The sequence below is a fragment of the Salvelinus namaycush genome, unplaced genomic scaffold (assembly GCF_016432855.1).
Source record: "Salvelinus namaycush isolate Seneca unplaced genomic scaffold, SaNama_1.0 Scaffold42, whole genome shotgun sequence".
NCBI lineage: Eukaryota > Metazoa > Chordata > Actinopteri > Salmoniformes > Salmonidae > Salvelinus > Salvelinus namaycush.
The window spans coordinates 354,429-371,664 of NW_024061109.1; the positions used below are offsets into that span (position 1 = coordinate 354,429).

The window sequence follows — 17,236 nt, forward strand, 5'->3', positions numbered from 1 at the left end:
TAAAGTATAACAATGCAACCATCTTTTCTTCATATAAGTTAAAAAGTCAGTTAATAAAAATCTAAATAAAATGTAAAATCAACAAAAATATCAGAAAAACAACAAAAATGTCCCTTTAGGGAAAATATTGCCCAACTATACAACCAAGGGTGCATGTCAATAGTTTCAAATCGCCTCTTCTCCTCATCTCCTCTCCTTCCCTGATCTGAACAGTTTGGGTAGGTCAAAGCAATATGATGGAATCCTGCTCTGAATTTCTTTTCACCTTTCCCATCAGAGGAGATGAAGGAAAGCAGACGAAAATGTGACTCCTCTTCAGACTACTGACACACACGTCTCTCTCTGTAGCTCAGCTGCTACTGGTCTCCCCTATGATTGGCTGAGCGCTTCCCGACACAGTCTTTGATCTCTCCCTTCAGCTCGGCTAGCTGTGTAGAGTGACTGGCCAGCGTTCCATTCACCTGTGATAGGTACGAGTCAGAGTGTCTCTCCAGCTCTGCCCTGATCCTCTCCAGGTGGTCCGCCAGCTCCCCCAGGCTGCCACACTGTCCCTCCACCTGGGACACGCGACTATCCACCTCCTTCACCTCCCTCTGAACCCCAAGGGCCGTGCTCCAGCAGCCCTGCAGCTCTCCGGCCAGCCTCCTCCTCAGGCCCACCAGTTCCCCCTTCAGCTGGGCTAGTCGGCGCTCCCCAGCCCCTAGGAGGGAGGCCTGGCGCCCCACCAGCTGGGTGATGCCCTGGACCTCGGTGGCTAGCTGGTGCTCCCTGTGTGTCCATGTGGCATTAGCATGGCCCACTCCCTTAGTGAATAAGCTAACAGAGTCCCTCAGACCCTTCAGGGTGCGGTTGACAGAGTTGACATTAATCTTGAGGAGGGTGATCTCTCCCTGGACAGAGCCTTCCTCATCCTCCTGGGCGATACGGTTCAGAAGGGTCTGCAGCGTGGTGTTGAGATGGTCTAGCTGGTCGGCGTGGGAGTCCAGACGACCTGACACTTTCTTCTCCACCTCCTCACACCCCTCCTCTGCTAGGCCTGTCCCTGCGCCTCCTTCAGGGGGAGTTGCGGGGGAGCAGGAGGAGGTGCAGAGGAGCTCCAGGTCTGTGAGCTGTTTCTGGATGCCGTCCAGGTCTCCCTCCACCCTCCTCCTGACTGACTCGATCTCTGTCTCCAGGGCAGGCACCACCTGACCCTCCAGCAGAGCTGGGGCGGTGGCGTTTCTCAGCTCTTCCACGGCCACAAACACCCTGTTCTCCAGGGTCTTCAGCTTGTCCTCCAGCAGGGTCTTGAAGCCGTCCAGGTCCCAAGGCACCCCGCCAACCCCTACTTCCCCAGACTCGGTGGCATTGAGCCGGGCATCCGTGTTCTCCAGACGGGCCTCTATCAGGGTCTCGATGTGGATAGTCTGGTCAGTGAGAGCAGCCTGGAGCTGGTGCTGAGACTCTGTTAACCCCGTCACTGACTCCTCTAGCATCAACACCCGCTGAGACAGGCTGTTCACCTGCAATGACAGTGATATGTCAGGCATATAGTGTAGCAATAAGCCAATACTTTAGTCATGTACATGTTTAAGCCATTTATAGATTGTGTGTTACAGATTGTGTGATAGAAATGTAAAGTACATTTACGATTGAGCTGTCATATGCAGCAGTTACTGTGAATGCATTCTCCGCTAAAGCGGGAAGATTGCCTTTAAATTTCAGCTATACGGATTGAATAGAGCCCCAAAGTGAATTGGTACCTGTCCACAGCAGCTCTCAGTGAGGGTCAGTCCCTGTATTTGGGCCTGCAGAGTACCCAGCTCCTCTCTCAGGCCAGTCTCTCTGCCGTCCAGTGACTGCTGAATCTGCTCCTGTCCGTTCATGTGTTCATTATGACACTGTCTCTGGACTTCTCCTATCCTCTCCTCACAGTGGTTCTCCAGGCCAGACAGACGCCTCTCGAAGCCGTCCAGGATCTCAGCGCGGACGCCGGCAAGCTTAGCATCCAGCAGCTCCATGATGGAGGGAGAGCCCGATCCAGGGATGGGCCTGCCGGTCGCAGCCTCCAACATCCTCTTCAGCTGCCAGTCATGGCCCAGAACCATGCCCTAATGAATGAGAATGACAATGGTTTGGTTTTAGGTAGCACTTTCCTCAAACTCTTGACATTGTGTGGAAATAGGTCAGTGTGGAGTCAACGATATACAGAATCTCAGTGTGAGATTCAGGATCGTTCTGATCGGCCAAGTTTGATTATTCTACTTGTTCAATAATATATATATAATTGTACTTCTACTTGTTTTTCTACATTTCCATAATCTAGCATAAACTATTCTAATCACAAAACCTCAGCACCCACCTGTATCTCCTCCAGCATGTGTCCCTTGGCTCTGAGCTCATCCTTCACCTGCGTCACCCTCCCAGCCAGATCCCCAAAGCCGGGGAAACCCTCTCCCCCCTTCAGGCTGTCTGGGGTCCCGTCAGGGATCACCCCGAAGCCAACGGAGGAGTCAGAGAGACGGGGGGCAGTGGAGAGCAGGGAGCCCAGCATCTTGTTGGTATCCTCCCGGAGAGAGAGGCGCAGGCGGTCCTCCAGGCCAGCCACCACCCCGTTCAGAGTGTCCAGACCCTGGGTTAGGCGACGCAGGTCCACCTCCATACTGTCCAGACGCTCTCCACTAACACCAACTTTATAACCTAGAGAGAAAGAAAACAATGACTACATAGGGCAAGGGGAGGAGAGGGAAGAGTAAATCAGGGTTTGAAAATATAAATTGGTTAATATTCCACCCCTGTCTGGTCTGACCATAGTTGGGTTTGCCGTTCCCGGTGGGCAGTTGTCCAGTGGGAATGGGTCTACTATCAGGCTGATTTGGGAAGGGCCTCCCAGGCTCCAGATTAGCCCCCCCAGGGACAGGTTTGTGGCCCAAAGGGGGTCGGGGCTGCCCGTGAGGGTATCCCTTCGTTCCTGGGCGGTGGGGGGCACCACCCCTGAAGGGGGGCATCATATCGGGCAGGGAGGTGGGTCCATCGTAGCAGTTCTCTCCAGAGTAGCCAGGACAGCACCTCCACTCCAGCTCAGTGATGGTTTTATAACCCACCTTGTATTTAGGCTTGTAGAAGGTCCGGTACCTGGAGTGGAGGATGGAGAGCAGGAGAGAGCAGAAGTGGAGGATGGAGAGGAGGAGAGAGAAAGAGTGGAGGATGGAGAGGAGGAGAGAGCAGATAACAAGAGATCAGAAAGTGAGATGAGAGGACAGGATAGATCAAAGGAGTAGGGTGTGTATAATGAGATGGTGGAGGGTATAAACAGTAGATCAGGGGATAAAGAGACGGTGTAGTGTGGAGATTATACAGGCTCAAGTGAGGGATTGTTACCAGGGTTATTACCCTCACTACACCTGTTATCTCACTTAAGAGTCTACACTACTCTAATGAAGAATAGTACTCTACTCTCTTTCTCTCATGCTCCCTCCATCTCCCGAGTGGCGCAGTGGTCTAAGGCACTGCATCTCAGTGCTAGAGCCGTCACTACAGACCCTGGTTCAAATTCCGGGCTGTATCACAACCGGCCGTGATTGGGAGTCCCATAGGGCAGCGCAGAATTGGCCCAGCATCGTCCGGGTTAGGGGAGGATTTGGCCGGGGTAGGCTGTCATTGTAAAAAAAAAAATCTGTCTTTCTGATTCCCTCCATTTTATTTGAAGTAGAAATCCTTTGACTATTTATCTCTGTGATGTCACTACAGAGGACCTTTGAGAGGCTTCAGTCACACCAGAGAGAATATGACATCCCTGCTCACACCCTCATTACATTAATAACCATAATATATGTTTGTTTATAATCCACTGGGATGAAAAGAAATGGTCAAAGAACACTTTCAAACCCATGTGGCCGGTTCAGAGTCACGGAGCCACTGACAAAACAACACAGTTGGGTGTGCAGCTGGGGGGTCAGTATGGCGTTAACTAGTAGTACACACTGACACCACCAGAGGGCAGCACAAAAACTCTTTAAGGAAAATATTTTTAACCTAATTTAAAAAAAGGATGTTCAGTTCACATAATATAATTTTAAAGTATGCAATAAGGTGTATGTAATAGAATATACTTGTCAAAAACGAATGTAGATATTATAACATGTCATTCTAAAGCTTCCAAAATCTTGTTTGCAATAGGAGTACCATCATGGCTGCATGGTTGTTTCCAAACAGCGCCCCCTGTCAGTCATCCATGATTTATACATATCATTGGTCCAAATGCAAAGCACACTGGCTGCTTTGCCATGCTCATCAAAACTACATGGAAAGTGTACAACAGTGGTTGAGTCTCATTGTCAGTATCCTTTTCAACCTCCTCTTACTGTTAGTATGAATGTCAGAGGCTGCTGGGTCTGAATTCTCTACAGTAATTATATTGTTTCAAGTTTTATGTTTTAATTGTCCTTTCCCAACAATGCAATAGTTCCATAAAAAAAAGTAAGTAAGCAATATACAGGGTCAGTTCCAGGGTCAGTGCCAATACCATATTTAATATGCAGGGATACTGGAGTGATAGAGTTAGATATGTTTAGGGGTAAGGTGACTAGGCATCAGGATAGCAGCAGCGTATGTGATGATTGCATGTGAGTATGTGTGCCTGTGTGTGTGTGCAGAGTCAGTGTAAATGTGTGCGCGTGAGCAAGTGAAGTGTACTTACATGACGACAGGACACTTCTGCCCCCAGATGCACTTGGTGGTGTACTCTGCCGTCACGTAAGTGGCCATGCCGTCCTGCGTCGTACACGTGATGTTCTTCTGGACCACATACGCACAGTGGTTTCTGATAGAGAGAGAGAATATCAATAACAACAACAGGATATCATCAAGTCCTCAAGCCAATGCTGTTTCTCCTGTAGAACTCTGTCCATAACAACATTAGTGATGGTTGCCACTCCAGCACACACAGCAGCTCTTCACAATGGCCACGTTGGAATTCACTCATTCCGTACCACACTTTCTGAAAGTGCCGTGATGAAAATCAAGTTGAATTCTGGCCCATGTTAGACATTTCCAATGAAACTGATTCCCGCATTCAGTGCACTATTCTTGAGGCCAAAATCCTACATGAAGACATATGTGTTGTTGAGACTCAGCCATCGACTGTCTCCAAGAGGCTCTGCAGGCTCATTCTGTCACTTTGACACCAGTGCAACTATAGCAACTGCTAAATGTTCCTAGGCTGGTCCACACAGGAAGCAGTGCTCTGGCTTCTTTAGGACGTTAGACGCTGTTGGGGTTCCAAGGGATACTTATTACTAAGTGTGAAACGTAGCACTGCTCCACAGCAGTTCCACGGCACACAGAAGTGTTTTGGAGGAAAATGAGGGAATACGTTTGAGGCAGAGGAGTGTGTGTATGCCAAGTTAACAGGTTCATGGGGCAAAGAGAGAGGACAGGCTGTCGGAAATGATGAGAAATCACTGCCTTATTGGTTTAGGCATCCCTTAGCTTTCTGTGTGTGTGTGTGTGTGTGTGTGTGTGTGTGTGTGTGTGTGTGTGTGTGTGTGTGTGTGTGTGTGTGTGTGTGTGTGTGTGTGTGTGTGTGTGTGTGTGTGTGTGTGTGTGTGAACTCTCGCTCTCTCCCTGTGTTGACTCTATTGATAGAGGACTGGGGCAGGAATGACTGGGCTCCTTTCATACAGAGCAGGAAACCTGTTGCCGGGGTGTGCGTCGTCAAGGAAGTAGTTAGCGGTGCTGTCGTGTGGCCTGACCTGGTGAAGTATTATGGGATGTTCTTAGAGTCAATGGACTGCACTAACACCACTTTCTAGTGGGAGGGATATATTGTGCCTTTGGAAAAGTCTGTGTCCATTTTCTCAAAATAACAAAAAGCAAGAAAGTGCAAATCCCTGTGCACACATACACAGACGAAGGCAAACATGAACACACACATCCCCCCTCACACCCACACTCATGTAGAAGACCTCCTGTACAGTAAAATGCACAACATCACAACTGGTTTTAAAATCATACAGTAAAATGCACAACATCACAACTGGCTTTAAAATCATACAGTAAAATGCTGAAGAGTATTTTATGGTGGTAGTTTCTTCCCTATAAAGGCTGGCTTTATTGACAGTATGAAACAGCTTTACTTCCTGCTATTGGTTAATTCATGAGAGTGCAAGGAGAAGGCCTGTTTTAGGGTTAAGAAGTTAAGGTGATTGACAGCTGATGGAAAGGGGACTGTGTTTGTATTTGTGTGGTGTCAGGTGCACATCTGGGCTGAGTGAGCAACCTTCAGATTCTTATCACTGAGGCCTAAAGACCAGGAATCCAAATGGGCACAGCCACCAGAAAGCCTCTGCTCCCCTCCTCTCCTTCTTTCCCTGCTTGCTTTCATCCCTCTCTCCCCTCCTCCTTCACATTACTTCCTCCACTCTGATTACCCCCCCTCTCCCTCATCCTTCTCCCATTCCCTCTTCCTCTACTTTCTTCTCAAACTTACTCTCTCCTTTCTCTCCAACTTGTCACCCCCCCTTTTTTACCCCCTCTTCTCCTTCTCCCTTCTCTCCAGCTCCCCATTTCCATTTCATGGGTCTGTCAATGTAATTTGGGTCTCTGTGTGTTATTCAACCCTAGCAGGTGTCTCAAAGACAGATAGAGAGAGAGAGCGAGACAGATAGATGGAGGGAGGGTAAAAAGAGAGAGTGGGAGAGCATGAGAGAGAGCGTGAGAGAGAAAGAGAGTGCGAGAGAGAGGAGAGAGAGAGCTAAGATACTGTGAACTCAGTGTGTCTCTCTACAGACAGTGATTTGGGCCAGAGCACCTCAAGACCAATCCATCTGCTTTGGAAAGCAGCAAATAGGGTCAATGAGAAACAGAGAACGTTAATGGAGATGATGATGAGATAAACCTGAGAACAACACACACACACACACACACACACACACACACACACACACACACACACACACACACACACACACACACACACACACACACACACACACACACACACACACACACACACACACACATATACTGGAGATCTGACCTCCTCGCCTCACGACCACTGAGACCGCACAGCAAGAGCCGTAAAGATTACGAGGGCTTCATAGCAGTGTGTGTGTGTGTGTGTGTGTGTGTGTGTGTGTGTGTGTGTGTGTGTGTGTGTGTGTGTGTGTGTGTGTGTGTGTGTGTGTGTGTGTGTGTGTGTGTGTGTGTGTGTGTGTGTGTGTGTGTCTGTGTCTGTGTGAGTGATTGTCTCAGCTGCTGTCCTGGTACTGAGAATTTGGACTTGGTCTATTGTGGTAAGACTGCGTTAATCCTGACTCTGGGGAACAGGGATGAACTGATCCAGGATCTGAGATGAGAGGATTAAACTTCACACTGTTCTCAGTCTTTCCGTCTTCACCATCAAAGATGTGTACACAACAGAGATCTGTCGATAACCCTACATGCTATTGCCTGAAACAGTTCACTCGTCATTCTTTTCAACCATTCCACACTACCCAAAACAGATATCTCACCTTCCAAGCTCTCTCCCCAAAGCAACCCTTCCTCTTCAACCCTGCCCCACCCTGCCCCACCCTCTCTCTCTCTATGCCTCACACCACTCCCCCCCCAACCTCCCCCAAAAGACAGAGCACAGTCCCTTCCTCACCCTTTCTCCCAATACTTCTCCACTCTCTCTCTCTATGCCTCACCTCACCTCACACCACTCCCCCCCAACCTCCCCCAAAAGACAGAGCACAGTCCCTTCCTCACCCTTTCTCCCAATACTTCTCCACTCTCTCTCTCTCTCTCTCAATTCAATTTAAGGGCTTTATTGGCATATGTTAACATTGCCAAAGCAAGTGAAGTAGATAATAAACAAAAGTGAAATAAACAATACAAATTTAACAGTAAACATTACACTCACAAAAGTTCCAAAAGAATAAAGACATTTCAAATGTCATATTAAGTACAGTGTTGTAACGATGTGCAAATGGTTAAAGTACAAAATGGAAAATAAATAAACATAAATATGGATTGTATTTACAATGGTGTTTGTTCCTCACTGGCTGCCCTTTTCTTGTGGCAACAGGTCACATATCTTGCTGCTGTGATGGCACACTGTGGTATTTCACCCAATAGATATGGGAATTTATCAAAATTGAGTCTGTTTTTGAATTCTTTGTGGATCTGTGTAATCTGAGGGAAAAATGTGTCTCTCTCTAAAATATTGGCGTTACATTTTTTTTATTTAACCTTAATTTAACTAGGCATGCCAGTTAAGAACAAATTCTTATTTACAATGACGGCCTACCCCGGCCAAACCCAGACAACGCTGGCCTCTTGTGTGCCGCACTATGGGACTCCCAATCACGGCCGGATGTAATTCAGCCTGTGAGTAAGTCATTTTTCTGGTGTAGGTCTGATCCCACTGTAAATATTTCCAGTATATCCTTATAGTTCCTAAATCCCCTCTGTCTCCGAAGGGGAAAGGATCATTCCCTTTCAAATTCTCCTATGGAGCGCTTTGGCAAATATTATTGAAAGTAGTCCCCAACCTCTCCCAAAACAAGTCACCTCTCAATCCATCTCCCCTTTACTTTGTTCTCCTTCTTTCTCTGCTCCTCCTCCTCATTCTCTCTTTCTCAATTTATATCTAATTTCCTAACTTTCTCATATGTTTGACTATAACATAATTTCAAACCTTGCTTACATTTGTATACGATCACGTGTCACTCTATGATGCATGGGAATACTTGGACAGATTTCTTAAAATTAATATCACTGCTGATTTCCTCCTGTTTTTGCAGTCTTTTATGTCCAACATTGAAAATTCCACACCTTCTCTCACTGTCTTCCATAGTTGTAGTGACAATGTGAAGTGTGATTTTAACATGTTGTTCTCAACTGCAAGGTTCCTGCCTACCTGTCCCTTCATGTCACCTCAGACAGATTTATTAGCGGACCAGGGAAGAAACTTTCCAAAAAGTTTCAACAGTCTTGCGTATGATCAGTCTTGCATATGATCCCCAAAATCTCTCTCCTGATTTCTCTCCTGGCTTCTCTCTCGCTCTCGGCCCCTCTCTCTCTCTTTCTTTCGGTCTCTCTATCTCTCGGTCTCTCTCTCTCTTCTGAAACTCATCACGAGGGGCCGCAGTTGCCCCCCCCCCCCCCCCCCCCGTTTTAGAGTAAATTTTGTGCAATTATAAACAGTTTGCCATGGGGTGGAGAGAAGATTTTGCAATTTTATAGCTAAATTCCCGGCCATCCCTGTCTTAGAACAATGAAATGATGCAGGTGCAGTTTTTAATATGATATCTGAGTGAGACAATCAATGGGGGCCCCCCAGCAGGTTATTCAACCATGATACAAGTTTACATTGCTGGCCGCTAAACTAACTTAGCAATCTGAAAAATGTTAGCTGGCGTGGGCTAATTGACTGACTATCAGTGACTTACATAACGAGAGAAAAACTGATGATGCACAATCAAATTTAGAAAATTCTAACTCGCAAAAGTAAGTTGAGACCCCCCCCAAAATAAATCAAAGAACATTCAAAAGGGGTCATGCAGGCCGCAGTTGCCCATCCCTGTCTTAGAACAATTAAACGATACAGGTGCTGTTTTTCCAGAACTCAGCTCAGACATATACCGTGCACACACTGTTGTGTTATCCCACTTACAAATGGCACACACATTTCCTATGGCTTGTTTACCTTTAGAAGCACAGTAAGACTCAAACACCGGCAGTTCTTGTGCTAGCCCATTTAAATACCTCTCTTTAGCCCAAGGTATTTCCTGATGCATTTAATCTACTTTAGGCTATAGCTACTAAAACTAAGGGATTGCAGTCCGGGAGTAAAATGACTGCCATCGTGGGAAAGTATGTTGTGTTTGCTACAGTATAATGCATGCCTGTCTGTCGGACATCTACTTCGCATTATGAGTGAGCAAAGAGAAAGCAGTATAAAAATCATAGTGACAAGCTCAACTGCTTGTTGAGAAATATTAAAGAGTATTAAAAAGTGATTTCTAACCTCTGGTTCTCCGTTATGGACCCATACAGCACACAACAGCAGAGTTGACTATAGCTGAATGCATCCATGTCAAAGCCTCTACAGCCCCATTCTCATCGATGGGGCTGTAGTGGAGCAGATTGAGATATTCAAGTTCCTTGGTGTCCACATCACCAACGAACTATCACGGTCCAAACACACCAAGACAGTCGTGAAGAGTGCACGACAAAACCTATTCCCCCTCAGGAGACTGAAAAGATTTGGCATGGGTCCTCAGATCCTCCAAAAGTTCTACAGTTGCACCATCGAGAGCATCCTGACTGTTTGCATCACCGCCTGGAATGGCAACTGCTCTGCCTCCGACTGCAACGCCCTACAGAGGGTAGTGTGTACATCCCAATACATCACTGGAGCCAAGCTTCCTGCCATCCAGGACCTCTATACCAGGCAGTGTCAGACGGAGGCCCTAAAAATTGCCAAAGATTCCAGCCACCCTAGTCATAGACTGTTCTCTCTGCTACAGCACAGCAAGTGGTACCAGAGCACCAAGTCTAGGTCCAAAAGACTTCTTAACAGCTTCTACACCCAAGCCATAAGACTCCTGAACAGCTAATCAAAGGGCTACCTGGACTATTTGCATTGACCCCCCACCCCCCCCCCACCACATTTTTACTCTGCTGCTACTCTCTGTTTATTATCTATGCATAGTCATTTTACCTCTACCGACATTTACATATTACCTCCATTACCTCAAATAACCTGTGCCCCCGCACATTGACTCTGTACCGGAGCCCCCTGTATATAGCCTTGTTACTATTATTTTATTCTTGCCATTTACTTTTTTGTTATTTTTCTATTTTCTTATTTTTTACTTTGTCTATCGTTTTTACTTCAGTTTATTTTAGTAAATACTTTCTTGACACTTATTTTTCTTAACTGCGTTGTTGGTTAAGGGCTTGTAAGTAAGCATTTCACTGTAAAGTCTACACCTGTTGTATTCGTGGCATGTGACAGTAAGATTTGTTTTGATTTGATCTTGGAGAATTTCGAAAATGTCTATCACTGCTGTCATCTCTGCAAATCTAACAATATACTGTATACACAACTTGTAATTGTCAAGTTTATCAGATGAACGGACGGACGGACAGACAGACAGACCCGGTATAGCCTATGCCCCCTACCCACTGGTATCCATATCTGGGTCTAGCTCACATAACCATTTTCAGAGTCTATTGACAAGATGTTTGTGAGAATCAGCTTACTCTTAAGAACCCGCCCCCTTTGTTTAAATTTTTGCCTAAAATCACATACCCAAATCTAACTGCCTGCAGCTCAGGCCCTGAAGCAAGAATATGCATATTCTTGGTACCGTTCTACCGTTTGAAATGAAACACTTTGAAGTTTGTGGAAATGTGAAAGGAATGTAGGAGAATACAACACAATAGATCTGGTAAAAGATAATACAAAGAAAAAAAAAACCGTTATTTTGTATTTTTTTGTACCATCATCTTTGAAATGCAATAGAAAGGCCATAATGTATTATTCCAGCCCAGGTGCAATTTAGATTGTGGCCACTAGATGGCAGCAGTGTATGTGTAAAGCTTTAGACTGATCCAATGAACTATTTCATTTCTGTTCAAAATGTTGTATCAAGACGGCCCAAATGTGCCTAATTTGTTTATTAATAACTTTTCATGTTCAAAATTGTGCACTCTCCTCAAACAATAGCATGGTATTCGTTCACTGTAATAACTACTGTAAACTGGACAGGGCTGTTAGATTAACAACAATTTAAGCTTTCTGCCCATATCAGATATATCTATGTCCTGGGGAGATTTCTTGTTACTTACAACCTCATGCTAATCGCATTAGCCTACGTTAGCTCAACCATCCCGTGGAAGGGACACCGATCCCGAAGACGTTTAACACTGTAATATTTGTTTACCATCAGTGAGTAGGGCCACCAACAAAACAGAACACGACCAAGCAAAAAGCAGTACCATCATAAGCAGCATCCCATGATATTTTCACATGGAAATACCTCAAAACGCTAAACTTGCATTGAATTGGCTTGACTCCTGCTTGAGTTTGAGATGAATGACACAGGACCATACAGTCCCATGTGAATCTAGCTTGGGGCTGCACTGCATAAGTTTCCTGTGGAGCCCTCCCTCTGAATGCTGTGTCTGCAACCACTACATTTCTGGAGTTGTGTTAAAATGAAGACAGAAACATGGCAGCAGTAGAATACACTACAAACAACATCCCAATGAGCTAAGTGCAAAACAAACATTTTCCCCAATACTCCCCCTGTAGCCCTCTATGGTCTGTGTAAGTCCCCATGCAGTCCAGCTGTAGGCATTGTGATCATTGTCTACCTTGTTACTACCAATGAGGAGAGGGCCACATTCCCTCCCACCAGGAAATAGTCGGCATGAATGGGGCTGAACGGCTGTCAAATCACATGCTCCATTGCAACAAGACAGTTAAAAGCAAAACAAGAAAAACGGCCAACAAACCAACGGCTGAAGACTAAACGGAGAACGTTGTGATGTGTTCATTCCATGTAGTGACTAGTAGTGACTAAAGCCTAGCTTTGTACATGTGTGTTATGTTATTACTGGTATTTGTGTGTTTGAAATTCCAGATAATCTCTCTCTCACACACACAGGCTCATTGCAGCGCGTGTGATATTATTCAAGTTAAAGTACCAGTCAAAAGTTTGGACACGCCTACTCATTTTCTGTATTTTGACTATTTTCTACGTTGTAGAATAATTGTGAAGACATCAAAACTATGAAATAACATGGAATCATGTGGTAATAAAAACAATGAAAATATATTCTATATTTGAGATTCTTCAAAGTAGCCACCCTTTGCCTTGACAGCTTTGCACACTCTTGCTATTCTCTCAACCAGCTTCATGAGGTAGTCACCTGGAATGCAGGTGTGCCTTGTTAAAAGTTAATTTGTTCCAACATCTAGTGGAAAGCCTTCCCAGAAGAGTGGAGGCTGTTATAGCAGTAAAGAGGGGACCAACTCCATATTAATGCCCATGATTTTGTAGTGAGATGTTTGACGAGCAGGTGTCCACATACTTTCGGTCATATAGGGCATATCCACTGCCCCAGACACCAACTGAAGTCATATATCTACGGGGGCTGTTTGCCTGTGACAGATCCCCAGGGTCCTGTACGACCTGGGTGAGTTAGACAGCCTATTAATACAACTGGAGGATAGATAGATGTCCACCTGTCTCTTTTTGCTTACCTTCAACTATGTCTCCACTGCAGCTAAAGGCACAGAATTAAAGATTGCCACACTCAACTCTTTAGAGACTCATTGGCTGCAGGGGTTCAAGTGCCTATTATACTCCTCTGCCAAGGTTATAGACCATGAATCTGGAAATGCATATGTGTGTGTTCCTGTGTGTATATTTAAACCGATTGGCATCGGTGTCCCTGTCGTGAACCAAATAATCTGCCACTATAAAGGAGCACTAGGCCCTGTCTCGTGACAGCATAGTGACAGCATAGTGACAGCATAGTGACAGCATAGTGACAGTGGCATTTCAGCCATTTTAGACTTCACTGTAAAACACCTACTGTCTCTATGGAGATGTAAGGCAAGGGTGAGAGGGAGGGATAGGGAGGAAGGGGGAGTTTGAGGGTGAGAGGGAGAGAGGGATAGGGAGGAAGGGGGAGTTTGAGGGTGAGATGGAGGGAATGATAGGGGGGAGGTTGAGGGTGAGAGGGAGGGATAGGGAGGAAGGGGGAGGTTGAGGGTGAGAGGGAGGGAGGGATAGGGAGGAAGGGGGAGGTTGAGGGTGAGAGGGAGGGAGGGATAGGGAGGAACGAGGAGGTTGAGGGTGAGATGGAGGGAATGATAGGGGGGAGGTGGAGGGTGAGAGGGAGGGATAGGGAGGAAGGGGAAGTTGTGGGTGAGATTGATGGAGGGATAAGGAGGAAGGGGGAGGTTGAGGGTGAGATGGAGGGAATGATAGGGAGGAAGGGGGAGGTTGAGGGTGAGACAGAGTGATAGGGAGGAAGAGGGAGGGAGGAAGAGGGAGGTTGAGGGTGAGACGGAGTGATAGGGAGGAAGGGGGAGGTTGAGAGTGAGAGGGAGGGAGGGATAGGGAGGAAGGGGGAGGGTGAGAGGGAGGGATAGGGAGGAAGGGGGAGGTTGAGGGTGAGATGGAGTGACAGGGAGGAAGGTGGTTGAAGGGAGAGGTAGTGAGTGAGTGATTGAGGGTGAGGTTAGAGAGACTGAGGAAGGAGAGAGAGAGTGAGTGAGAACTAGTGAGGAATGGTGTGGTGAATATATGGATTAGGGCAGGATAAAGACAACATTAGGAGAGACCTCTCTGGGTGAATTAATGTGAGGAAAGGATAAGGGTAAGGATAAGGGCAGGTGGGGAAAGAGTACTGATGTCACACCCTGATCTGTTTCACCTGTCTTTGTGCTTGTCTCCACCCCCCTCCAGGTGTCGCACATCTTCCCCATTATTACATTTACATTTAAGTCATTTAGCAGACGCTCTTATCCAGAGCGACTTACAAATTGGAAAGTTCATACATATTCATCCTGGTCCCCCCGTGGGGAATGAACCCACAACCCTGGCGTTGCAAGCGCCATGCTCTACCAACTGAGCCACACGGGACCACGGGACCATTATCCCCAGTGTATTTATACCTGGGTTCTCTGTTTGTCTGTTGCCAGTTCTTTTTGTTTCGTCAAGGCTACCAGCGGTTTTCCCCTTGCTCCTGTCTTTCTCTAGTTCCCGTTTTCTAGTTTTCCCAGTTTTGACCATTCTGCCTGCCCTGACCCTGAGCCTGCCTGCCGTTCTGTACCTTGTCACACCACCCTGGATTACTGACCTCCGCCTGCCCTGAGCCTGCCCCCCTGTTTTTGTAATAAACTTTTGTTACTTTGAAACTGTCTGGATCAGGGTCTTCTCCTGAGCCTTGACAACTGAACTATCCTGCTCTAGTAGAAGTATCGTTACTTCAATTACATTTGACTCAAGTAAAAGTAAAAAGTAGCTCATTTAAAAAGTACTCAGAGAAAAAGTAATTGAGTTACTTAAAAAAAAAAAAAAGATTGACCTTGATAATTAGCTAATTTTGCTAAGGTTACCTGAACATTGTTACACATTATCTTTTCAATGCATTACATTGAAAAAGGAAGAGAGGAAATGAATGTACAGTAGGAACTACGTTTTTTTATATGAGTTGCAATAAGGTACATCTGTCTGTAAAAGAAAACTAAGGATTTGACAAAAATATGCAATTAACATTAAACATTCAAAGCAATTCAAATGTATTGATAAATAAAAACGCAATGCAAAGTGAGGTGCATAAACAATAAGATTTCCAGACTTCAATATACTTCAGACTCCAGAAATAAACATGTCTAATTCTTTCACCCATTCAATCCCTCGTTCACCCCTCTGTTACTCCATGGGACCGGCTGACATTCACTCACTCACCCATTCACACTCTTTCCCTCACTGCACTCACTCCCTCTTTCCCTCACGCACCCCCTCACTCACACACTCCCTTTCACTCCCTCACCAGGGATGGAAAGAATACTGAAATATCCTACTCAAGTAGAAGTAAAATTACAGACTTTGAATAATACTCCAAAAAGTACTTGGAAAAGCTACTCAATTATTACTTTCCACCTCTGGGTATGGGTGAGGCGGGTGATAGAGGCTGGTTAAGAGTCGGAATAAAGACTACGTCGGGCTGGGTCAGGGTCTGTCTGCTTGGTGAATTAGGGTGAGAAGGGAGGAGGGTGAGGAAGGAGGGGTGAGGGTGAGAAGGGAGGAGGGTGAGGAAGTAGGAGGGGTGAGGGTGAGGAAGGAGGAGGGTGTAGGAGGGGTGAGGGTGAGGGAGTGGTGAGGAGGGAGGAGGGTGAGGAGAGGGTAAGAGTGATGGAGGGGTGAGGAGGGAGGAGGGTTAGGGAAGGGTGAGGGAGTAGTGAGTAAAGAGAAGGGTGAGGGAGTGGTGAGGAGGGTGAGGGAAGGGTGAGGGAGTGGTGAGAGGGAGGAGGATGAGGGAAGGGTGAGGGAGTAGGGAGGAGGGTGAGGTAAAGGGTGAGGGAGTGGTGAGTAAAGAGGGGGTGAGGGAAGGGTGAGGGAGTGGTGAGTAGGGAGGAGGGTGAGGGAGGGATGAGGGAGTGGTGAGTAAAGAGGGGGTGAGGGGGTGGTGAGTAGGGAGGAGGGTGAGGGAAGGGTGAGTAGAGAGGGGGTGAGGGAAGGGTGAGGGAGTGGTGAGGGTAACGTCTAAGTAGGGCCAGGCCAGGCTCTGTCTGCTGGGGCTGGTAGAGGAAAACAGCAGGGAGCTGTCCAGAGTGGTCCAGCTCTCAGGGGAAGCCAAGCAGGAGAATGAGAGAAAGGAGACAACAGAAAGACCCCAGGGCCCAACAACCTAACAATTCCTACGTTCGTGTGTATAATCAATTAATTGCCATGATGGTCGTTTTTAGGTTTTATAATAAAACGAGGGAGAGAACCACAGGAAGTGGAGCGAGAGATTCTCCCCCCAGAGCCAGCTATTTTATCACTTGGTTAAGTATTTGGTGGTGACTAGAAGAGATCAAAAGCTTTACTTGCGTCGGAGCACAAAGTATGTCCCCACATTTTTACCCCTTACTGTAAATCTACTGTAGCCTGGTATTGAATTACACTGAGGCTGGAATTCAATCAAATTCACCACAGTCATGTCTTCATGACCAAACTTTAGCCAGCATACACACACTTCTTATTTTGACACAAGCCCCAAGACTCAATGTGAGGGAAGCCTGTCAGGTAGTAGTAGTAGTAGGTTTTTCCCTTCCCAAAATATATCATACCTCAATAAGGGTTTGATTGAATTGAGCTGTGAATTACTACATGACTAAAACAGGATCCAAAAGCAACAAGCCTTGGTACTGGTTTAGACTTCTATTAGCACCACTCCCATCTGGCTAGGGGTACCCAGCTGTATGTCTGCTTCTAATTGAGCTCCCCCTATACACACACACACACACACACACACACACACACACACACACACACACACACACACACACACACACACACACACACACACACACACACACACACACACACACACAAACACACAGAGCTCAGAAGATCAATACCCCTGACATCAGCTCAGCTCTCCTCTTATAATGAGCTCTTTGTCTCCATAATGCAGCGTGTCATTGTTTCTTCATAATGTTTATCTTCAGTCACAGATGGTTTTAACCGCAGAGATA

General features: G+C 46.3%; 1 protein-coding gene across 1 annotated transcript in view; it reads right to left on the reverse strand.

The window, feature by feature from the left end:
* Positions 1-356: 356 nt before the first annotated feature.
* LOC120041227 (EMILIN-3) overlaps positions 357-17,236 on the reverse strand; it is a 17,342-nt gene continuing 462 nt past the window's right edge. Inside the window, exons 2-6 of the mRNA XM_038986164.1 lie at positions 4,679-4,801; positions 2,789-3,114; positions 2,342-2,679; positions 1,743-2,090; positions 357-1,502 (exon numbers count right to left, since the gene is read on the reverse strand). Of these exons, the coding sequence (XP_038842092.1) occupies positions 357-1,502; positions 1,743-2,090; positions 2,342-2,679; positions 2,789-3,114; positions 4,679-4,801 (2,281 nt within the window). The remainder of the gene's footprint in view (positions 1,503-1,742; positions 2,091-2,341; positions 2,680-2,788; positions 3,115-4,678; positions 4,802-17,236) is intronic.